This window comes from Triticum aestivum, chromosome 1D (assembly GCF_018294505.1).
Source record: "Triticum aestivum cultivar Chinese Spring chromosome 1D, IWGSC CS RefSeq v2.1, whole genome shotgun sequence".
In the NCBI taxonomy this organism is placed as follows: Eukaryota; Viridiplantae; Streptophyta; class Magnoliopsida; order Poales; family Poaceae; genus Triticum; species Triticum aestivum.
Genome location: NC_057796.1, coordinates 255,488,567 through 255,512,937, shown reverse-complemented (window position 1 = coordinate 255,512,937; position 24,371 = coordinate 255,488,567). Strand labels below are relative to the sequence as shown.

At 43.0% G+C, this 24,371-nt stretch overlaps 2 protein-coding genes across 2 annotated transcripts; both read left to right on the top strand.

Moving 5' to 3' along the window:
* The first annotated feature begins 12,969 nt into the window (after nt 1-12,969).
* Nucleotides 12,970-15,681, top strand: LOC123181309 (uncharacterized). The gene is made up of 2 exons (XM_044593568.1): nt 12,970-15,144; nt 15,229-15,681. The coding sequence occupies exon 1, from the start codon at nt 13,660-13,662 to the stop codon at nt 14,251-14,253; it is 594 nt and encodes a 197-aa protein (XP_044449503.1). The 5' UTR covers nt 12,970-13,659; the 3' UTR covers nt 14,254-15,144; nt 15,229-15,681.
* A 773-nt stretch (nt 15,682-16,454) lies between these two features.
* On the top strand, nt 16,455-20,501 carry LOC123181308 (probable plastid-lipid-associated protein 10, chloroplastic). The gene is made up of 8 exons (XM_044593567.1): nt 16,455-16,709; nt 16,779-16,883; nt 16,977-17,117; nt 17,418-17,513; nt 18,336-18,416; nt 19,670-19,756; nt 20,057-20,112; nt 20,186-20,501. Exons 1-8 carry the CDS (start codon nt 16,551-16,553, stop codon nt 20,298-20,300), a joined length of 840 nt encoding a protein of 279 aa, XP_044449502.1. The 5' UTR covers nt 16,455-16,550; the 3' UTR covers nt 20,301-20,501.
* The last annotated feature ends 3,870 nt before the right edge of the window (nt 20,502-24,371 follow it).

The following is a 24,371-nucleotide window of genomic DNA, read 5'->3' as shown; positions in this document are numbered from 1 at the left end:
TAAGGACACTTAGTCCTCGCCCAATCACTCAGGTAAGTCTTCAAGGTAGACTTCCAGACCTTCACAGACTCCCTTCACCGACAATCCACAATGACTCTTGGATGCTCAGAACGTGACGCCTAACCGGCTGGAGGATTCATAGTCCTCAAGTGTAACAAGTCTTCAGGTCACGCGGACAGAAAGACTTCAGTGATGCCTAACACTCTTTGGCTCTGGGTGTTTTGGGCTTTGTCCTCGCAAGGATTTCTCTCTCAAATGCTTCGGAGGTGGGTTTCTCTCAAACGACAAAAGCCGTGTACTAACTCTGAGCAGCCACCAATTTATGGTGTAGGGGGTGGGCTATTTATAGCCAGGAGGCAACCCAACCTGATTTGTCCGAAATGACCCTGGGTCACTAAGGAACTGACATGTGTCCAACGGTCAGATTTCAAACACACGCGACAGCTTGACTTGGGCTACAAGTAAAGCTAACTCATCCAGCTCTGGATAAGATTTGCTCTCATTGTCTTCGCTCGAAGACATAGGATTTGGTTGAGCATCACATTATTCACTCTCACTTTGTTCACTTGGACCCCACTTAACAGTACGGTGGTTCCTATGACTCAACAAAGAAGAAAAGGAAACTATGAAACAACTATGTCTTCGCACTCCATAGTCTTCATGCGATGTCTTCTCATGTCATAGTCTTCAATGTGAATCTCTTCACAGACCACCATTGTGTTCAATGTCTTCACACATTTTTAGAGGCCATCTCTAGTAGGTAAACCGAATCAATATGGGACTACTACCTGTGTTATCTTGCAATTCTCACAAACACATTAGTCCCTCAACCAAGTTTGTTGTCAATACTCCAAAACCAACTAGGGGTGGCACTAGATGCACTTACACCCAAAGGTGGACCCAAGCCTGAAACTGAGTGCTTCTACTGCAAAGGGATTGGTCAGTGGAAGCGGAACTGCCCCAAATACTTGGCGGATAAGAAGGATGGCAAAGCGAACAAAGGTATATTTGATATACATGTTATTGATGTGTATTTTACTAGTGTTCGTAGTAACCCCTAGGTATTTGATACCGGTTCAGTTGCTAAGATTAGTAACTCGAAACAGGAGTTGCAGAGACTAGTTAAGAGCGAAGTGACGATGTGTATTGGAAATGATTCCAAGGTTGATGTGATCACCATCGCACACTCCCTCTGCCTTCGGGATTAGTGTTGAACCTAAATAAATGTTATTTGGTGTTTGCGTTGAGCATGAATATGATTAGATCATGTTTATTGCAATACATTTATTCATTTAAGTTAGAGAATAATTGTTGTTCTGTTTACATGAATAAAACCTTCTATGGTCATACACCCAATGTGAATGGTTTACTGAATCTCGATCGTAGTGATACACATATTCATAATATTGATGCCAAAAGATGCAAAGTTGATAATGATAGTGCAACATAGCTTGTGGCACTGCCGTTTAGGTCATATTGGTGTAAAGCGCATGAAGAAACTCCATGTAGATGGACTTTTGGATTCACTTGATTATGAATCATTTGATACTTGCGAACCATGCCTCATGGGCAAGATGACTAAAACTCCGTTCTCCGGAACAATGGAGCGAGCTAATGACTTATTGGAAATAATACATACCGATGTATGCAGTTCGACGAGTGTTGAAGCACGCGGCGAGTATCGTTATTTTCTGACCTTCACAGATGATTTGAGTAGGTATGAGTATATCTACTTGATGAAACACAAGTATGAAACATTTGAAAAGTTCAAAGAATTTCAGAGTGAAGTGGAAAATCATCGTAACAAGAAAATAGAGTTTCTATGATCTGATCGCGGAGGCAAATAATTGGGTTACGAGTTTGTCCTTCATTTAAAACAACGTGGAATTGTTTCACAACTCACGCCACCTGGAACACCACAACGTAATGGTGCATCCGAACGTCGTAACTGTACTTTATTGGATATGGTGCATTCTATGTTGTCTCTTACCGATTTACCACCATAGTTTTGGGGTTATGCATTAGAGACAACCGCATTCACGTTAAATAGGCACCATCTAAATCAGTTGAGACGACACCGTATGAACTATGGTTTGGCAAGAAACCTAAGCTGTCGTTTCTTAAAGTTTGGGGTTGCGACACTTATGTCAAAAGGTTTTAGCCTGATAAGCTCGAACCCAAATCGAAGAAGTGCGTTTTCATAGGATACCTAAGGAAACAATTGGGTACACCTTCTACCACAGATCCGAAGGCCAGATCTTTGTTGCCAAGAATGGAACATTTCTAGAGAAGGAGTTTCTCTCGAAAGAAGTTAGTGGGAGGAAAGTAGAACTAGATGAGGTAATTGTACCTTCTCTCAATTTGGAAAGTAGCACATCAGAGAAATCTGTTCCCGTGATGCCTACACCAACTAGAGAGGAAGTTAATGATGATGATCATGAAACTTCGGATCAAGTTACTACTGGACCTCGTAGGTCGAACAGAGCACGTTCCGCACCAGAGTGGTGCGGCAATCCTGTCCTAGAAGTCATGTTACTAGACCATCACGAACCTACGAACTATGAAGAAGCTATGATGAGCCCAGATTCCGATAAATGGCTTGAGGCAATGAAATCTGAGATAGGATCCATGTATGAGAACAAAGTGTGGACTTTGGTGGACTTACCCGATGATCGGCAAGCCATTGAGAATAAATGGATCTTCAAGAAGAAGACTGACGCTGATGGTAATGTTATTGCCTACAAAGCTCGACTTGCCATGAAAGGTTTTCCACAAGTTCAAGGAGTTGACTATGATGAGACTTTCTCACCCGTAGCGATGCTTAAGTCCGTACGAATCATGTTAGCAATTGCCGCATTTTATAATTATGAAATCTGGCAAATGGATGTCAAAAACAGCATTCCTTAATGGATACTAAAGAAGAGTTGTATATGATGGAACCAAAAGTTTTTGTCGATCCTAAAGGTGCTAACAAAGTGTGTAAGCTCCAGCGATCCATCTATGGACTGGTGCAAGCATCTCGGAGTTGGAATATACGCTTTGATGAGGTGATCAAAGCATATGGTTTTGTACAGACTTACGGTGAAGCCTGTATTTACAAGAAAGTGAGTGGGAGCTCTGTAACATTTTTTATATTATATGTGGATGACATATTGTAGATTGGAATGATATAGAATTTCTGGATAGCATAAAAGGATACTTGAATAAGAATTTTTCAATGAAAGACCTTGGTAAAGCTGCTTATATATTGGGCATCAAGATCTATAGGGATAGATCGAGAAGCTTAATAGGACTTTCACAAAGCACATACCTTGACAAAGTTTTGAAGAAGTTCAAAAATGGATCAGTCAAAGAAAGAGTTCTTGCCTGTGTAACAAGGTGTGAAGTTGAGTAAGACTCAAAACCCGACCACGATGGAATATAGAGAGAGAATAAAAGTCATTCCCTATGCCTCATTCATAGGTTCTATAAAGTATGTCATGATGTGTACCAGACCTATTGTGTGCCTTGCCATGAGTTTGGCAAGGGGGTACAATAGTGATCTAGGAGTAGATCACTAGACAACAGTCAAAATTATCCTTAGGTACCTAAAGAGGACTAAGGAAATGTTTCTCGGTTATGGAGGTGATAAAGAGTTCGTCGTAAAGAGTTATGTCGATGCAAGCTTTGACACCGATCCGGATGACTATGAGTATCAATCTGGATACATATTGAAAGTGGGAGCAATTAGCTAGAGTAGCTCCATGCGGAGCATTATAGACATAGAAATTTCCAAAATACATACGGATCTGAATGTGATAGAACCGTTGAGTAAATCTCTCTCACAAGCAAAACATGATCACACCTTAGTACTCTTTGGGTGTTAATCCATGGCGATGTGAACTAGATTATTGACTCTAGTAAACTCTTTGGGTGTTGGTCACATGGCGATGTGAACTATGGGTGTTAAATCACATCGTGATGTGAACTAGATTATTAACTCTAGAGCAGGTGGGAGACTGAAGGAAATATGCCCTAGAGGCAATAATAAAGTTGTTATTTTATTTTCCTTATTCATGATAAATGTTTATTATTCATGCTAGAATTGTATTGATCGGAAACCTAAATACATGTGTGAATACATAAACAAACACCGTGTCCCTAGTGAGCCTCTACTTGACTAGCTCATTGATCAAAGATGGTTAAGGTTTCCTAACCATGGACATGAGTTGTCATTTGATAACGGGATCACATCATTAGGAGAATGTTGTGATGGACAAGACCCATCCGTTAGCTTAGCATAATGATCGTTCAGTTTTATTGCTATTGCTTTCTTCATCTCAAATACATATTCCTTCGACTAAGAGATTATGCAACTCCCGGATACCAGAGGAATGCCTTGTGTGCTATCAAACATCACAACGTAACTGGGTGACTATAAAGATGCTCTACAGGTATCTCCGAAGGTGTTTGTTGAGTTGGCATAGATCGAGATTAGGATCTTTCACTCTGAGTATCAGAGAGGTATCTCTGGGCCCTCTCGGTAATACACATTATAAGCTTGCAAGCAAACGACTAAGGAGTTAGTCACGAGGTGATGTATTATGGAAGGAGTAAAGAGACTTGCTGGTAAAGAGATTGAACTAGGTATGAAGATACCGACGATCGAATCTCAGGCAAGTAACATACCAATGGACAAAGGGAATTACATATGTTGTCATAACGGTTCGACCGATAAAGATCTTCGCAGAATATGTAGGAGCCAATATGGGCATCCAGGATCCGCTATTGGTTATTGACCGGAGAGGTGTCTCGGTCATGTCTACATAGTTCTCGAACCCATAGGGTCCGCACGCTTAACGTTCGATGACGATATAGTATTATTTGAGTTATGTGATTTGGTGACCGAATGCTGTTCGGAGTCCCGGATGAGATCACGGACATGGCGAGGAGTCTCGAAATGGTCGAGAGGTATATATATATATATATATATATATATATATATATATATATATATATATATATATATATATATATACACACACGAGGGTATTCGACACCGTAAGTGTTTCGGGGGGTACCGGGTACTTATCAGGTCACCGGAAGGGGTTCCGGGCACCCCGAAAAAAGATATGGGCCTTATGGGCCAAGAGGGGAAACCCACCAGCCACAAGTGGTTGGTGCGCCCCCCCCATATGGGCCGGCCTAAGGACGGGAAGGAAAGGGGAGAAGGGAAAGGAAAGTGTGAATTAGGATTCCCACTTCCTTCCCTCACCGCCTCTTTCCTTCTCCCTCGGCTAAATATGGCAGGGGGCGTCACTTGGGAAGGACCCCAAGTAGGATTCGGCCTACTTGGGGCGCCTCCTGGCAGCCTCCCCTCTCCCTCACACCTATATATATGTGGGGGGCGTCCTAGCACTGACTAGATCAATTGTTAGCCGTGTGCGGCGCCCCCCTCCACCGTTTACACCCCTGGTCATATTTTCGTAGTGCTTAGGCGAAGCCCTGCGGAGATCACTTCACCATCACCGTCACCACACCGTCGTGCTGACGGAACTCATCTACTACCTCGACGTCTTGCTGGATCAAGAAGGCGAGGGACGTCACCGAGATGAACGTGTGCAGAACGCGGAGGTGCCGTCCGTTTGGTACTTGATCGATTGATGTGAGAAGAAGTTCGACTACATCAACCACATTGTGAAACGCTTCCGCTTACGGTCTACGAGGGTACATAGACACACTCTCCCCCTCGTTGCTATGCATCTCCATGGATAGATCATTGCGTGTGCGTAGAATTTTTTTTGTTTTCCATGCAACAATTCCCAACAAAGAGGCAGTAAAAGAAACGCCAATGATATAGAGATGTGAAACCTCTATGAGTGAACAACCTGCAAAAACCCCAACATCGAAAACATCATAGAAGATGCACATGAACTCCATTTTCGATGAACTCGAGCTTGTCATGAAGATGATCATAAGCTCTAAAACTCACAAAGAGAAACACCAAACAAGAACCGAGAAAAACGATACAAGAATGCAATGGTTTGAGCTCTCTATGAATGATACGATCAAGCTACTTACTTGAGATCCCCCCTTGATAGTACGACAATCGATCCTATAACCCGGTCTCTCAACTACTGCCATGAGACCGGTAGAACAGAAAACCTATCAAGGACAAACCTTTGCCTTGCACAAAGTTCACTTGAGCTAGATGATGACAATCTTGACTTCCTCAAGTTGGACCAGCTTTCTTGATTGCGTTGGCTCGATGAAGACTACTTGATTGCTCCCCCATGATACGTCTTCGTTGTATCTACTTTTCCTATCATTTTTGCTCTTGTTTTGGACTCTAATTTGCATAATTAGAATGAAACTAACCCGGACTGACGTTGTTTTCAGCAGAACTACCTTGGTGTTGTTTTTGTGAAGAAACAAAAGTTTTCAGAATGGAATGAAACTTTTTGGAGATTTATTTCAGAATATATAAAAAATATTGGAACCAAGAACCACTGGAGGGGGGGCTGGCTAACCACAAGACACCAGGGCACGCCTGTGGAGCGCCCTAGTGGGTTCTGGGGCCCTCAGGGCTCCGCAGACCCTAATTCCAGCGCTATAAATTCCTATTTTTGGAGAAAAAAATAGGAGAGGAAGTTTCATCGTGTTTTACGATACGGAGTCGCCACCACCTCCTGTTCTTCATCGGGAGACCAGATGTGGAGCCCGTTCGGGGCTCCGGAGAGGGGAATCTTCGGTCTTCGTCATCACCAATCCTCCTTCATCACCAATTCCATGATGCTCCCCACCAGGAGTGAGTAACTCCTTCGTAGGATCGCTGGTCGGTGAGGAGTTGGATGAGATTCATCATGTAATCGAGTTAGTTTTGTTAGGGCTTGATCCCTATTATCCACTATGTTCTGAGATTGATGTTGCTATGACTTTGCTATGCCTAATGCTTGTCATTGGGGCCCGAGTGCCATGATTTCAGATCTGAACTGTTTATATTTTCACCATTATATCTATGTTCTAGATCCTATCTTGCAAGTCATATTCACCTATTACGTGTTATGATCCGTAAACCCCAGTGTGACAGTAATTGGGATACTTTCCGGTGATGACCGTAGTTTGAGGAGTTCATGTATTCACTATGTGTTAATGCTTTGTTCCGGTTCTCTATTAAAAGGAGGCCTTAATATCTCTTAGTTTCCTTATGGACCCCACTGCCACGGGAGGGTATCCCTTAGTTTCCTTATGGACCCCACTGCCACGGGAGGGTAGGACAAAAGATGTCATGCAAGTTCTTTTCCATAAGCACGTATGACTATTTACGGAATACATGCCTACATTATATTTATGAACTGGAGCTAGTTCTGTGTCGCCCTAGGTTATGACTGTTATATGATGAATATCATCCAATGAATGCACCGACCCAATGCCTACGAGTTTTCCACATATTGTTCTTGCTAAGTTACTATTGCTATTGCTACTGTTACAACGGCTACAAAACTGTTACTGTCGTTACCGTTACCACTGCTATTGTTACCACTGGTATCAAAATTATCATACTACTGTGCCACTGATCACTTTGCTGCAGATATTTAATCTCCATGTGTGGTTGAATTGACAACTCAACTGCTAATACTTACAAATATTCTTTGGCTCCCCTTGTGTCAAATCTCTAAATTTGGGTTGAATACTCTACCCTCAAAAACTGTTGCGATCCCCTATATACTCATGGGTTATCACCCCATACTCCACTATGGGTGAACCACTCTTCGGCACATCTTCACAAGTCCATTGTCACCACAATCAGGGACGATTTCAAGGGGGGTGAGGGGGGCTAGACCCTCCTCAACGATTTTGTTTTAACGAAGCTATGATTAAGCAGCCGATAAAAAAGGGGAAAATAACGAGTCCATGGCTTACTTCGCCCCCCCTAACCACGTGAAGTCCAAGACTCCAAAGCCCATCTATAGCGAGCCCGTGCAACAGTAGCCCACAAGGCCACGATTGGAAGACAAATCACATAATCAACGTTCATTTTCTAGACCCAGCCTCCGATGCCTATTGCTGGTAGCCTTCGTCTAGGGCAGTTCCCGATCCAGCGCCGTCCAACTCCTAACTGAAGACCTAGATTGCCGAAGGGGCGAGGTGATTCAAAGGTTGCGCAGATGCGCGGCGGTCGGCAGGCCGCATGACTAGGATGATCGACAATGAGGCAAGCAAAAAGGGCTATCCTTTTCTTGTTTCTCCATCCTTGCTTATTTTCCGTAATTAGATTCATCTTTGTCTTTAGAACAAAAGGATTGGAACATCACAAACTGTATATGTGCAATCCTAATTAAGGAATATTCAACCTGTGACATCCCCTCAAGTAGTAGAAAGATTTAGTTCATTAGCATGCATTAGCTTAATGGCAAATTTAGTAAAGATAATAATTGTTCAAAGCCGCAACCTATTTTCTTTCCCTAATGATATGTTTCATTAACCTAGGCTACAATAGTCTCTGGATAATATTTTCTTGTTAGTCTCCACATGCAAAATTTCGCCCCCTATGTTAGAACCCTGGCTCCCTCCCTGACCATAATGGATGGCAAGCTTCAAGCATGATCTCATCGTGAAGCTCCACTTGAACTTGCGCACCGCAACCTTGACGACAAACACCACTTGATGTCATCCTCCATGGGTTGTATGAGATCTTCCTCTTGACGCAAGCCCATGGAAACATACCTAACCCCACATAGAACTTTCACGTAGACCATGGGTTAGTACAGAAAGTGTAATGGACAATGCTTACCATACCATGGGATCACTTGATCCCTCTCGGTACATCCTGTACGCTTTGTGTGTTGATCAACTTGATTCACTCTTTGACTTAGTCTTGATCAACCTTGAGTCATGTCTTCTCTATGACCAATCTTTGGATAATTCCTTGAATAACACCTTGGTCAACACATAAAATCCTTGAAACCTACAAATGGACTTCAAGAAGAGCCTATGGACAAATCCTATGAATATAACTCAAGGCAACCATTAATCCATAGAGATTTTCATCAATTACCAAAACCAAACATGAGGGCACCACATGTTCTTTCAAAGATTTTCCTTCCAGAAATTATTAGTGAGAATCAAAGTGCTTTCGTATCGGGACACATCATTACCGATAATGTAATTGTGGCATATGACTTGCACGCCATGAAGAAAAAGAAGAAAGGAAAAGTTGGGTCATGTGCAGTAAAATTATATATGCACAAAGCATATGATCGTGTGGAGTGGGTGCTCCTAAAGGCCATATTATTGAAGTTGGGCTTCAATGAGCGCTGGGTACATCTCATTATGGCTTGTGTTTCGTCAGTGGAATACAAAGTTAGATTCTATTCCAATGAGACTGAACCGTTCAACCCGACCAGGGGGTTGAGGCAAGGGGTCTCTTTGTCCCCTTATCTTTTTCCGCTCCGTGCTGAAGGCCTTTCTGCTCTAATTTCCCATGAAGAAGAAAGGGGTGATCTTAATGGAGTAAAGATCTTTCATGACTCACCAATTATTTCCCATCTATTGTTTGCTGATGTTTCTCTTATTCCGATGCAAGCAAATGCTGGGAATGCCAATTCACTGAAGAGAATATTGAATGATTATTGTGCTGCTTCGGGACAAATGGTGAGTGCCGCTAAGTCATCCATCTTTTTTAGTCCCAACACTAATGTGTATGACAAAGTGGTTGTTTGTCAAACTCTTGACATAATGGCTGAATCTCTCTCTAACAAATACCTCGGTCTCCCAACCATGATTGGGTAGACATGGTTGACTGTTTTAAGCATCTCATAGAGAGGACCCAGAAACTGGTCAATGGATGGAAAGAAAGGACACTATCTTATGGAGGCAAAGAGGCTTTGATCAAAGTGGTTGCTCGGGCCATCCCAACATATGCGATGAGTGTGTTCAAATTCCCAAAGAAAACTTGTAAGGGGATCACCGATGCAATATCGCACTATTGGTGGGGTGACGGTGAAGACCAACGTAAATTACATTGGTTTGCATGGTGGAAGATGTGTGTTCCGAAAAACAGAGGTGGCATGGGCTTTCGTGATATTCAGAGTTTTAATTTGGCCATGCTTGCAAAACAGTGTTGGAGGCTAATTGAGAACTTTGGCTCTCTTTGTGCTAAAGTTCTTCGGGCAAAATATTATCGAAGTGGGGACTTGTTAAATTATGCTGTGAAGAAAGGCTCATCATATGTGCGGCAAAGCATATGGGCAAGCATCCAAACATTTAAAGAAGGTTGTATATGGAGAGTAGGTAATGGAATGAAAATCAATATATGGGATGATAGTTGGATTCCTATTGGTCCATCGAGGAAAATTATTACACCCAGAGAAAATATTTTGTTGTCAAAAGTAAACGAGTTAACAGATCCGATCACGGGAGCTTGGGATGAGACTTTGATAAGAGACAACTTCTGGAGCATTGATGCCGAGCAAATCCTACATATTCCAATATTGCAGCAAGAAAAGAAGGATTTTGTGGCTTGGCACCTAAAAAAATCAGGCATATTTTCTGTGCTTCTGCATATTATAGACAATCAGAGAATAGCTACTTGCAGACCACAGCTGATGGGTCGGATTCTAGTGGATCGGCGCCCCATCCAGTTTGGGAGAAGATCTGGAGCCTCAAAGTTCCAGGAAAGGTAAAAATATTAATGTGAATATGCCTTCACAATGTCGTTTCGTGCATGTGCGTGCTAGCGAATCGGCATATATCAAAATCTGGTCAATGCCCATTTATGTAAAAGGTTTGTGGAGGATGTCGCACGCATGTTATTCAAGTGTGATAGGGCATGTCAGATTTGGAGATTCCTTGGTCTACATGAATTAACGGCTTCGTCGCACAATAGTGAAAAATCCGGAGCTGAGATTCTGGAGATGTTACTGTGACGCAACAAACCAGAAGAACTATATGAATGTGGTGGATGTTCCTGAGATGCTGGTGGTAACATGCTGGTACATTTGGTGGCAGCGTCGGTCGATCGCGCATGATGAAGAGGTTCAATCTCTGGTGCTCACGGCTGCCGCGGCCCAAGCTCTAGCTCTCAACTATGTAAAAGCAACATCTAAGCCAGAGTCTGCACTGGGAACAAACCGGTGGAGAAGACCGCTATTTGGTTGTCTAGCTTTGAACATGGATGCATCTTTTTCAGAGGGCGAGCATAGCGGATCATGTGGTGCGCTTATCAGGGATGCTAGTGGCAGGTTTGTTGCGGCATCCACAACTAAAATTCTTCATGTAGCAGATGTTGTTTCAGCTGAATCAGCTGCTCTCGTTGAAGGACTAAACCTGGCCATATCTGTGGGGTGCAATGTTGTTTCTATTCAGATGGACAATCTGGCTGTTGACGAAGCCCTCAACCACAACAACGGATACTCCATGATTGCAACACCTATCCTTGATGATTGTCGTAGTCTATTAAGGGAGTTTGGGAAAGTGTCTATTGAGCATTGTTTTAGAGAATCGAATCGAGTAGCTCATGTGCCAGCAATTAAGGGTCGGGATGATCCATCGTCCGTGTGGTTGGATTCCCCTCCTTCGTTTATTGTTGTACTTTTAGCAGACAATGTAAGTGTGATTTGAAGTAATAAAGCTAGCCATGATGGCCTTTCCCCTAAAAAACCTGTAACCCCACAACCCATGACTCATTCTTAGATTCCAGACACATGATGGAGACCGGGCACAATTCGTTCGATGCTGAGACTAAATACAGATTGTTCGCCAATTTAACATTGGCCTACAATTATATCTCTTAAATCCGGTATGTTGTAACACCGTTTATAAATGTGGTTGAACTTATCGCAATCTCACATTTCTTTTTCAAAGTCGTAGTTACCCCTGGTAAGAGCATCTCCACCAGTCTTTTTATATTTGCACTCACTTGCTATTTTAGTAACCTTGGGCAAAAACCCTCCTCCAACAGCCTTTGTATAAGTGGTCCCTCACCCACATTGTTTACAAAGCTTACTTAATCTGTCATCCCACTTTGCATATTTGCAAACCCAAAGGGCACTTGCTAATTTTTGGCAATGCTTTGTAAAAGTGGCCCCCCTTTTGTCGCAATGACTAGTGGGCCCGTGTGTGATGTGCACGGATATGTGTGTGTTGCGTGTGTGCGTGTATGTGTGTGGTGCGTGCGTGTGCACGTGTACGCGTGTGTAAGTGTATGCATGTGTGCTCTGTGTGTGTGCGCGTGTGTGCGTGCGTCTGTGTGTATGTGTACGTGTGTGCGCTATGTGTGCCGCATGTGTATGCATGCGTGTACACGAGTTGTGCTAGTATATGTGTCTACGACAAACTGTTTTCACATGTCATTGTGTGTTTTGTGCAAATATAGCAATTCGATATATAAAGGCTATCAACGCAAAAAACATGTTGGCTTTGTAAACCTTCTCCCTCCTCTTGCTATAACATGTTTTTAGCAATCCTATATACAAAGGCCGTTGGAGATGTTGTAACCCTCTAAAAATTTGATCAACATCCAAAGGCGCACAAAACTGCACGGCGTGTCAACAGCAAATTGAGCTACATGTGCCCTGTCTAAGAAAAGGTTCGTGCTAATATTAGTATTAGCACGAAATGACAACGAGAGTACGAGTGGGTTACTTGGAGGAGACAGGACGGATAGAGCCGATATCCGAGCCGGACCGATCCGCGGAAGCAGGGACGGACAGTGAGCGAGTGAGCTCCTCCGTGTCGACGTCCTGGCCATCCAGGGGGGGCATTTTGGTCATTCGGCGAACGGCATGATCCTATAAATGGACACCCACCCTTCCCCAACCCCTCTTCGTCCGGGCCGTTGCAATTGACTCCGCGAGAGGTTCCTGTTCCCTGGCGGAGAGAGAGAGAGAGAGAGAGAGAGAGGGGCAGGGAGGGAGAGGAAGGAGAGACCGAAGGCCGCGGTGTTTTTACCTCGTCTCCTCCTCCGCCTTCGAGCTCTACTGGTATGTATCCTCGCCTCTGCCCTCTATTACGTTGTTCTTCCGAGGCTTTCACCTCAAATTTTAGGGGTGTTTCGACGAGGAGAGAGGGGAGACCGTGGGAGGTTGCCAGGAGGCGTTTGAATGCGATTTTCTCGATCCGAATCCCTAATTGGCCCAGATTTTGGCGCTGTGGTGCGGTTGTTCGTGGTTTTGGTGTGAATTTATCGTGGGTGGTGCGGTAGGTGGGGGTTTCACCGTTTAGATCTGGTAAAATTGTGAGCCGGGAAAGGGGCAGCTAGGTGTTTGGTTTACCAGCAGGATTAAAAGGGGCAGGTGCTGACTTGTGAATTAGGTTTTGTTTGTATCTGAGAATTTTATATTGTTTTTTTAATCTTTTTGGATTCGTTTGTAGTTTGATGCCAGGTGGACTGTACTATCCAAATTATTCAATTATGGGTTGTGGTGTTGTGGGATTTTACTGGCTTTGGTCTGCCAAAGCGCCAACGGATTTATATTGAATCTTGGCAGTAATGTTAGAATTCAGAAATCATAAGTGACCGAGATTTATCTGTAGAAAATTGTGGTCAAAGTATTGCAAATCTGTGATATGTCTTGCATGCAAATTTAGTGGCAGTTTCGTGAGGTTGTGCCACTTTTAATACTAGTTTTTTCTTGTGTTCGATGCAAAAGTCCTCTCAGATTTACTGCAATTTATTCTATGAACTGGTTCAGTAATAGCAACAAGAACTGTCACCGCGTGGGTCATATGCAAGTGCTTCAAAACAAAATTCTGAAGCAAATTCTTGTTCTGGGTTGCAGAAACTCCGATCTTAGAAACCAAGAAAAGGGGGTCTGTGAAGAGGTTTCTCGCGGCAGAACAATGGAGGTACTTGGCAAATCTGTGATTGCTGAGCCCAGCAATGTGATTTTCTTGTCCACTATTCTGAACACAGAAGGGGAAATCCCCAGTCACAAGTGTGACAAGAGGTGCCAGAATGAGCACATCTTTGGAAACATGTACCGCTGCAAACTGACTGGAATGACGCACATTTGTGACAAAAACTGTAACCAGAGGATCCTCTATGACAACCACAACTCGCTTTGCCGAGTGAGTGGGCAGTTGTTCCCGCTCTCACCACTGGAGCTGACGGCAGTGAGGGGGATTCGGAGGAAGCATGAAGCCGACAGCAATGAAGGGTGCTCCTTCAAGCGCAGGCGTGGTGCACAGCTCCATCCTTCCCCTTTTGAGAGGTCCTACTCCGCCGTGTCTCCGATACCGAGCCAAGCTGGAGATGGCATGGACCTGAGCTAGAGCTAACGAGACTTCCATCTTTTCTTTCCCCGGCTACCTTATGCGGATGTCTACTCCATTTCCCCTTCTTTGACAGGATGGAAACTATAAGAGCTTCCTTCTTTATAGACTTATGAAGGGATATGAGACTCCTTAGAGGCACTAAATAATGTCTATGTAGTATCAATTCAGTTTCATGGGACCTTGTTGTAATCGTAACTTCGATTGAACAGCCTATTCTGAATTACTTAGTGTTAATCATTTGCTATTACCGTTTAGATTATTTCTCTATAGCGCGGTGCTCTTGTTTGCTCCAACTTTTCATTATTGTAGCTCCTTTCTTTCTTATGCTCTCTTGAGGTTCACTATCTGCTGCATTTCAGTGCATTCAAGCTGTGCAAATTTGCTTGACATAGTTGGTGATGTAAATCCGTTGCAGATTACATTATCCTATTTCTCGGGGTGTGAACTTACTAACTAAATTCCCTTCATAATTAGTGCTTTGCATGGCAGGTTGCTGATCAGGTCTCAGCTATTTATGGTTTGCTCTCATATAGCTTATTTGTTTCAGTTAAATGTTTTCTTCTTTGCAGGTTATGTTTCTAACATCTATATTGCTTCCTCCTGTTTTGTTTTGACTTGCTTCTTTCCTTGACTCCTTTCTGTTTTGCAGGGTGATCCAGGTGCTAACTTTTTTGAAAATATTTTGGTCTTTGTGTAATGTTCCCTTTGTTAAGTTGATTTCATTTGTTCTGAGTGTTCACTTGTTTTGTATGCTTGTGCAGGTGAATTGGTGTTCTTTCGCTCTTCTTGGTCCATGGGAGGCAGGAGCTATGGAAGATCATTGAGATCCTTTGCAGCAGTGGAATAGCAAGGTACCATCAAATTCTTCGGCCGCAGAATGCTTTTCAGGTAACTGTCGGAGCGCTTGTCAGTTTATTTTGAAGAGAGACCGCAAAACTGTTTGCTCCTATCCTTACAATTAGTCTTTTCCAGTGCATTGTGCACAACAGAAATCATCAGCAGAAGAGAGGTTTGGAACTATTCAAACAAGAGCCAGCCTGAAGCCACTGAAACTTCAAAACTCATACTGGAGAAGAGCCTGCAGGAACTTGACATCGCATTGCTGCTGCGGTTGGAGAAGTCTACTCCAGTATCTGCCATCTGCGATCCGAAGCAAAGCTCTCTGTAGATCTAGTTGAGTATCCACCATCTGCGATCCAAACCAAGATCTCTGAAGATCTAGTTGAGTATCCACCATCTGCGGTCCAAACCAAGATGTCTGAAGATCTCAAGAGATTTTAGTGTCCCTAATCCAACAAGCTTGTTCTCAACGCAAACTTATAATGCCATTGAATTTCCTTTTTCCATTCTAAAAGGGATTGGGTCATGATTGTACATTGTAAGGCAATTATATCCGGAGTAAAGGGAACTTTCCTTCTGCGTCAAGTTTTGTTGATTCCCATCTTTGAATGCCTACAGGTTCCCCCTGTGACTAGTAGTAGGATATTTAGTTTTTGGAGTAGTGTTGGGTGCTTACTTAAAATGCTATTTGCACTTCATAGATCTTGCTTGGAATGCAAGATAGTTCTTGAAGTTTTTACTGTTGTTTAAATTTGGATCCCAATAGCCAACGAACCTCATGGGGGGATCCGGCTTGCCTGCTCCCTCCCCATGCTCCCATCCGTGCTCCCACTTCATCCTACGGCTGTCTTTTTTCCTTTTTCCTTTCTAATATAATCATCTCCCCCCTGATTTTAAGGGGTAGGGCCGGGCCTTATTTTGTTCCAATCAAATCAAGCCACGTACGCGGGAGCACGGATGGGCGCACGCGTGGGGATGCCATTTGTGAACATTTTTATGCCAAATTCTACAAAACACACATGGCAATTTCTAGCAACAATTTTTTTGCTGTGAAAACTGTGTGTATGCTTGAAGGAATTGCCAACTAAAATTGGTGTGAAAAATGTTCGTTTTGCCATGCACCTTCAACGACCGTTTGCTGGATAGCAATCGCATTAAAATTTAATTTGCAATTTCTGCGAAAAGTTACGTGTCTAATGGAACGCCGTGGATGAAATGCTTGGCCGCCAGGCGCCGTGGGAGTGCTACACGCAGGCAGAACAAATTCCCTCATTTTGCCAAAAAAAATAACAATCGCTCTTACCGTCGGATCTTAGACGGACGGTGGTGATGGCAGGTGAGGAGGGGTATGCATCTCTGGCCAACGGCAGGCAACACATGCCGATGCGTGGCAGCGGAACTGGCCAGGACCTCGGCGCTTCCGCCCACTCCAGCCACACAGAACGCGCGCAAAAATGGCGCTCGCCGCCGCTCCCTCCCGCCGGTTCCCCGCCGCTCCTTCCCAACCATCGCCGTCTTCGCCTCTCCAGAGACACGCCCACTTCCGCCCTCATAACCCACGTCGCAGCCCTCCTCCACTCCTCGCCGCCGCGGCCGCCGCCCCGCTCACCGCAGTACGGTCCGTCGGATCCCCGACCCCCTCGTTACCTCCACGCACGATCTGACGCTCTGCTCGCTCGCAGGCGGACACGGAGGGGCGGAAGCACGACCTGCTGCGGGCGGTGCAGGAGACGGGACGCGGCTCGGGTGCCAGCCCCGACCAGCGCGCGGCCATCGAGGAGGCCATTGTACTAACCCCGCTCTAGCTCTTTCCTCCAATCGCATTTACTCCTGGGCGGACAGCGAGGGATTTCGATCTGATGTGTGCGCGTGGTGTATAGGTGTCCGTGGAGGAGCTCGGCGCCGGGGAGGGGGCACCGTTGGACCTCGCTGCGCTCGACGGCACCTGGAGGCTGTGCTACACGTCTGCGTCGGACGTGCTTATGCTCTTCGAGGCGGCCGAGAGACTCCCTCTCCTGCAGGTCTCTTTCTCTGCCTGTACCTCGAATTTTCAAATTTTATCATGAGAATCCCGTGACAGTTAGCAACAAACAAGTAGCAAGTATGCAAATGTTTGATATCGTGGAAACTCTGCTATTCCGTTAGTGCACTTTAACGCTCTATGGAAACCTGGAGCTATTAGAGGTTGATCATGAGTAGTTTTCTGACACTTCAAATTGCTTTGTAGTGTGTATAGAGTATAGACAGATGATCATGTTTGATAAATTTGCGGAAAGTGCAGGAAATCTTATGTCTGGGGTGGTGCTTTTGGATATGTGCAGGTAGGGCAAATATACCAGAAGTTTGAGTGCAAGGGTCGGTCAGATGGTGGAATTGTGCGGAATGTCGTGCGTTGGAGCATCGAGAACTTGCTGGAGGTAAACCTTTATGATAATTGTGCATCTATGTGTCCTTTCTTGGAGGTTTTGTTCTTTTAACCTAACTTTGCGCCACAACAGGTCTTGTTTATTTTTCACAAAAAAAATTAGTTGTTATATTTTTCTGTTGGTGCTGTCGACTGTGCCTGGAACTCAGAATGTACATGTTTTTGTTTTATGAGTGTCATTATTGTGGATGGTCAAAAAATGCAAAACAGCGAAAGGACAATATCCTTTCTTAACTTGTAAGTTTGTAGTAGGATGGCATTAGTATGCAGTAAACAGTGAAAGTTTTGCACCTTAGATAGCATGGTGTATATTTGCTTCTTCTTTACGACAATTCATCTTCACAAGTTGCTGATATATACTTAAGTAGAGCCTTTAGCTCATCATATGTGCTTTTCTGCCCTTCTATTGTTATAAACATGACTTGGTTGTTTCCGTTTGACCAATCGAAGAGGGGAGAGGCTGGTTCATAAAAAGGATCATTGTATCATATGCATGGATATGGCCATAATATAGTGAAAAGCATAGGAAAACGGTATTTTTAGCTTTGCAGCGGCTTGATAAAATGATTGCAGAATGTTCATAGTCCTTTTGTTACAGGAACAGATTTTGTTCTAGAATTGCATTATTTTTATATTGTGCAGTCTGTAGTATGACGATTTTTGGCATAAAAAATGATTTATAATCCCTTCATTTGACATATTATGCTTATCAGCCTGTTTGCATGTCATTGATTAAGTACTGTATAGCACTTCTGTCTTTAACTCTCATTTGGGTTAGCTCTTTTGTGTTTGATTCTGTTAGTGGTCTATATAGGAGCAAGAGGGTGCAACACTGATGGTCTCTGCAAAATTTGATGTTCTGTCTAAGCGCAACATATTTCTTCAGTTCGAGGAGGTAATTTTTCTATTGAAAATATCTTTGCCTGCTTATTTGAGGGAGTGTTGTAATAAGAAAGATTGGGGGTGATGATAAGAAAGCAGGTTAGACATTTTTCTCCATACAAGCTTATGCGCAGTTTCCACTATCTTTCAATACTGGAACGCAACATCAATCCAGAATCAATATGCCAGGCAATGGTTGTTCCAAAGGGTTTTGCCACCTACTATTAACAAACCAAAACTAGAAGTTCCAGCTGCCACCAAAAGTATAGCAATCAAGGTTACTGAAAAAGCAACGGCACTTACAGCAGCTCAAAGGGATGCCAAAACAACCATAGAACATTCCCTGAACAGCAGTTCTGGACTCATCGAAGTGATTCATCAAATAGAAGCTTCATCTCCATGTTCCTTGACCCTCCCCTGAGTCAACACTCGAAAGCACTTGTTCAGCAGCATCTGCCTGGTCCCCACCCCTGCCAGCAGCACCTTCCTGTCTGTACCCACATAAAAAATTCCCGTTATGTATGGAAAAGAGCATGCATAAACTAACTGGAAGGAAATTAAGAATCCATCAGAAAAACTGAATAAGCGTATGTTAGATATGATGTGATGTTCAGTGTGCAGTAGTGGTAGGCTACGTAGGTGATAGGCATGCTCTATGAGGTATCTCCATATCTGCAGCTAAGTCGTATATGAAACACATTAGCATTATCCATGATTCATTTTCACATGAAACATGGTGCTAGAATAGAGCCAGACTCTGACATGTTATCGTTATATTTCTAACTTACTGCTCATGGCTACGAGTTGTTTGTAATGTGCATAGGGTAGTTGCACAGTTCTTTGTTGGTTTCTCTCTCTTTGGCTTTTTTTTTTCTTGAACACACCTGGAAGGGTGTCATTTTCATTGAGAAGAAAAGTGCTAAGATAGCGCAACAACCAATATCTACTATTTTTTACTTAATTTTTGGCTTTGCTTTCTTTTGGTTTTAGTTTAGTTTTTCTCCTTTTTGCCTGTTTGGCTATAAGATCCACGCCATCTATGTGCCTTCTCCTAATACAAAATGGCATGCATTTATATGTATGTTTGAGAAAAAAAAGTTATTTGCAATGCTGAAATTTGTCCGTTTTCTGTATTTTCATGTACCATCTAAAGCTAAGGTTTCTGTGAAGAAGCCTGTGCTTATGCCACCATCTTTTCTCAATTTTGTTTTCTTTGATTTATGTGTTTTACCCTTTTTTTTTCATTTATGATCCATTGTCTAATAGGTTGCTGTAGAGAATATCAAGATTAGTGAGCAGCTACAAGCACTGATAGCTCCTGCTATACTTCCTCGGTCTTTTTTGAGTCTTCAGGTAAGCCAGGTTATATGAATATAATTATCTCTTCAGTTTGAATATTACCTGTTATGGTTACAATCCTTTTCCCTTTTCATTAAAAGCATGCACATCCTCTGTAGTCCATATGTATATTCTCATTTGACAGTTATAATAGTTTTGAGAATGCTAGTGACCAAAAGATTTATTGTTATTCTTTTTTGTTCCAGAATACAACGGTTATTGTAAAAATAATTATTTATTTAGGATCGTTGTTTCACTTTCAAAATGCTCATCAACTGTTATACAAGTGTTTCATTGCAGTGCCTATGTTTGCAGATATTGCAGTTCCTTAAAACTTTCCGAGCTCAAGTTCCTATCAGCAGCCCCGAAAGGTACTTTTTCGAAGAAAACAATCTTCCTTCTCTGCTTCCTTTGTTCGTAAGTTTCATACTGAATTTTTATCAGACGATCACCTGGAGGACTATACTATCTTTCTTACCTTGACCGTGACATGCTCCTGGGGCGTTCAATTGGCGGCGGTGGTGTTTTTATTTTCACAAGAGCCCAGCCTCTGTTATGAAGGTTTTCTAATTTCCATGGGTGTGTTGTATAATAAAATGATGGTTATAGATGGGCTTACCTGCATACATTAGGTATGTGAAATCTGATTACTGTCCAGTTCTACTTATAGCAATCACCTTCTGCTTCCGTGTGTCAAGAAAGATCTTTTTGTTCATCAGGTTTCTGAGTTAATTAACTTGATGGCTTTTTATTCTGTGCATTGGCATTTGTTTTTGTTTGAGTTCTGCTATATGTATGGCGTTTTCACGTTCGACGCAAGTACAATAGCAGATGCATGTGCTTTCATCGAATCTACCAGCTCTATCTGGAAAAGGAAACAAGTGGAGCATGCAGCCCAGTTGAGACACATCGGATCGTATGAGAGTCGTACCTGAAAATGTCGTATGGAAAGCAATTTCGCTTTTGTTTCTAGTATTATCATTGTTGAAGTGTATATGTGGATTGCCTAGCCCTTTCCATCAGTTCGGACTTTTGGTTGCGTTGGCTAGTGCATGAAGCTTGACAATCATATCTGCTTGTTTTCAATGTGTCTATATCACTCAGTACCACTGGCGATATGTGATTGTTCATGCCTATTACTGTAATCTTAGCCTAACAAATTTACTAATCTGCACTGTATGACTGTAATCAATAAGTCTTTAAAATATGTTCCTGCTGTCTGTGCAAATTCAAAATGCAGTTAACATTAATCTTTTGGGTTGATCTTGTTGGGCTTCCTTTCCAGTGTAGTAGCTGTTAGGTGATTGGGTTCTTTTTTGCTGCAGTTACTATCTGCATACCATAATTGATGTCCCACAAAAACAATTATGTACTTTTCTTTTTGCAAGAAATAAATATGTGCCTATCATTCATGTGTAGCAAGCCTGTCAGTGTCACAGATGATATCAAGGCAACTATTTTATTACAGTCACATTTACTCGTACAATTATTGTTAAGTTGAAGTGACAGGGTTATGTTGATCCCTTTGCTGATTAAATTATCAACTCATTTAAATTGTTCCCATGTCATATAATTCAGGTCACTTGACATAATAGTTAGCGAATATGAATCATCGCAGTGGATGTAAGTAGCTACCTGGAGTCTCTTTGCTTTCACTGCAGTAGGAGTATTGGAACTGTACCCACTGACATATGCTGTTTTAGAATCAATTTAACATTTGAGTATTGTGTGCTGTTATAGATATTTTGGGCCATGTGTTATTGGGGGACTTGTCTGCAGTTCACAGATTAGTGATAGCAGTTTTGTAGCTTGACATGGACATCAAGCAGTGTAAGTCTAATGAAGCTTGTCAGCTGGTGAACCATAGGAGGCGATGAAGCATCAACTTTTCGAAATTGATATTAGTAGTTCAGAAACAAAGAGCCCAACATTGGTTATTTTTATCCTAATATGTTGTAACAAAAGTCGTTGCCTTAGTATTTACCCAAACCACCGGTCGATCAACAGTTCTTCTTTCACTTCCATCTCTTGATACCTGTTTTCTTGCTTTTCTTACCACTGCTGTAGTGAACCGCTGCTGGGCTGCTACAAAACCCCTATAGTCGAAAAAAAGATCGAAACAGGGATAAAACGTAGGATAACCCAGATCACTCGGACTAGCTGAACTCTCCAGAACAAACCGGTAAGCGAAGGAACTGTAGGGCTTAGGGCTGCGGGTGAGCGCAACTTCAATAGGTCGAGGGGAGGAAGAGAAGAAGCGGACGACTTGACCATAAGGTCGGATGTTTCCGTGAGCAGTAAGCAGCGGATCTCCCCTTTTTGGGGGAAAGCTGGTGGCCCTTTTGGCGTGTTAATTCTTTCGACGGGGCGGCCTTCTTCGTTCGGTAGATCCGGTCGAGGTGGTTTTCGTTGGGAATATCATACGGAGTCATTGGTTTCTGGTCTTTTCATTTAGGCACGAAAGAATCACTGTAGGACTCACCTTAAGACCAACTTATAAGGAATACAAATTGGCGACACCCTTAGACCTTAGTAATTGGGCATATCACATGGATTCATGGACCATGCACTCAGAACAAATATCATTTCAAGGCAAGCGGCCAACCCTAGTGCTAGAATCGTGTGATTTTTTTTTGACGAAATCGTAGTCCTCGATTTGGTTATAATGGAAAGTAGGGTGTCCTTTTGCCCGGTTTGTGTTCATGACTGAAAGTACTTATAACTACACTTCAAACATTGCACATGCCCACTCTTATGGCTAAAAATCAAACTGTGCTTTACACCTCAGTTGTACTTATCCAGTAATCCTATGAGGTTCAGCACTTGGGTTGTTGGTTTACCATTTACGCACTTTATTAAACTATAAAGGGGTCACCATAGTCACCATGCTGCTACTTCAAACTCTTCTGTGGGCAAAACTAAATGCCAAAATCTCTGCTGTGAGTAACAGGTCGCTATGTTTGAGAACCAACAATATGTTGAGTAGTCAGGCGAGGTGATTGTACCCTAGCCTACCAGTATCCAACCCCAAGTTTGACATCTTGTGTGTCTCACCAAGGTGGATCATGCATAGGTGATAGATGACGTGCACTTCGATAGCGAGGTGCTTTTGGACTCGGTCTTCTTGTGTAAATACGCGGGTATGTCTGTATGCGTCTATGCTGTGTGTTTAAACCCAAAAAAGAGGGGAAAACAATTTGCTACGTTTATTTGAGTTAAAAGTGTTTAACAAAAAATGCCAGGTTTTTGTTTTTAAGCCATAGCCGAATACTGTCTTCTAAATGAAGCCATGGGCCAACATTTTGTTTAGTCATGTCAGCAATCTTGCAACTGATCCGCGATCGGCGAATATTCTTTTCTTGGTGTTTGGATATGCTTTCCTTGATGATTGTCGAGATCCACTTGTGCTATGCATCTTTATACATGGCAGTATGCTTTGCTGGTGAGGTGCATGTGGTGGCAACCCCTACACCACAAATTCTTTTTTGTGTGTGTTCATGGTGGGGCTGCAGACCCTCTGTGTCATGCTTTAGATTCTACGCCAAAAGGTTGTGGTTAATTAGCTACTTTGAGTCTCATGTCTAGCTCTGCAACCACCTAAAAATCGAAGAGGAATTCACATCTGTTTTAGTTGTTCGTCTTGTTCTGTTGAATCTCAAGTTGGAAATTTTTGTCTTTAATTCTCTAGAAAGATTTTAGAAGCCTTCTAGTAGAAGATTTACTGATTGATTTTACCCAAGTTTCATGGAGAATGCAGACAGGACGTTTTCCTCCTTCCAGCCTGGATTCCAGGTGCGTATCTGAACGCAGTACTCCTGATTAAAGATCAGGTCACCCTATTTGAGACAAGTCAGGTCATATGCTCCATCAATTTCTGTACCTCTTGTCTGCACACTTCCGCGTCCATGGTAATTCCGTGGAATTGTTTTCGTTTCTGGAGAGTATGGCCATTTCACACCTCCAGTCAGCTATCTGGAAGATTGACAATTTTTCAGGGTCAAAAGTTCCATGCTCCATTTCATACCTCTCTTTTTCATTACATGCGTGCTGCTGTCAAATATCCGAGGTCCCTGATTTGCCATTACTATTTCCAATTGCATTATATCAGTCAACTTTGCGCTGTATGATGTTGGTCCGAAGTTTCCTTATTTTTGTTGCTTAATTGAGCAGCTCGTGCGGTCGTTTTCTGTGTGGCGTCAGACGTCTCGTTTTCCAGTAGTGCCATCTAATCGATCCAAATTGATTTGAAGAACTCCGTAGCAGGGCATACGCGTTGCGAGTAGAATTCCTTGCTATAGTATAACTGTTGGCAGCACACAGCTTGGCAACGTGGTCAGCAATCTCTCGACCAGAATATGTTGGCGGCAAGGAGAAACCAGGAACTTGTCAAGAACACCGAAACATCGGCTTCCCCTGGGAACTGGCTGCTCGTAAGGATGGTGAAACCTGAAAGTCGAACAATTCAATCGAAGGAAAATTTAGAGAACGAACGTCCTGTGGGTCGTCCTCCAGCGCGACGCACTCTGCGCCAATGGATCTGGCTCGTGATCATCTCGTTTTATATGCACATAAGCTCGATCGTTGTCAAGGAATCCGCTGCGTGTGATATTAGATGAATGCATGCGTCAGC

Coding starts and splice junctions, on each gene's coding strand:
- LOC123181309 (XM_044593568.1), top strand. CDS start 13,660: ATGAACTGGTTCAGTAATAGCAACAAGAACTGTCACCGCGTGGGTCAT.
- LOC123181308 (XM_044593567.1), top strand. CDS start 16,551: ATGGCGCTCGCCGCCGCTCCCTCCCGCCGGTTCCCCGCCGCTCCTTCC. Junction 16,884..16,976: donor CGGCCATCGAGGAGGCCATT/GTACTAACCCCG, acceptor CGTGGTGTATAG/GTGTCCGTGGAGGAGCTCGG. Junction 17,514..18,335: donor GCATCGAGAACTTGCTGGAG/GTAAACCTTTAT, acceptor TGGTCTATATAG/GAGCAAGAGGGTGCAACACT.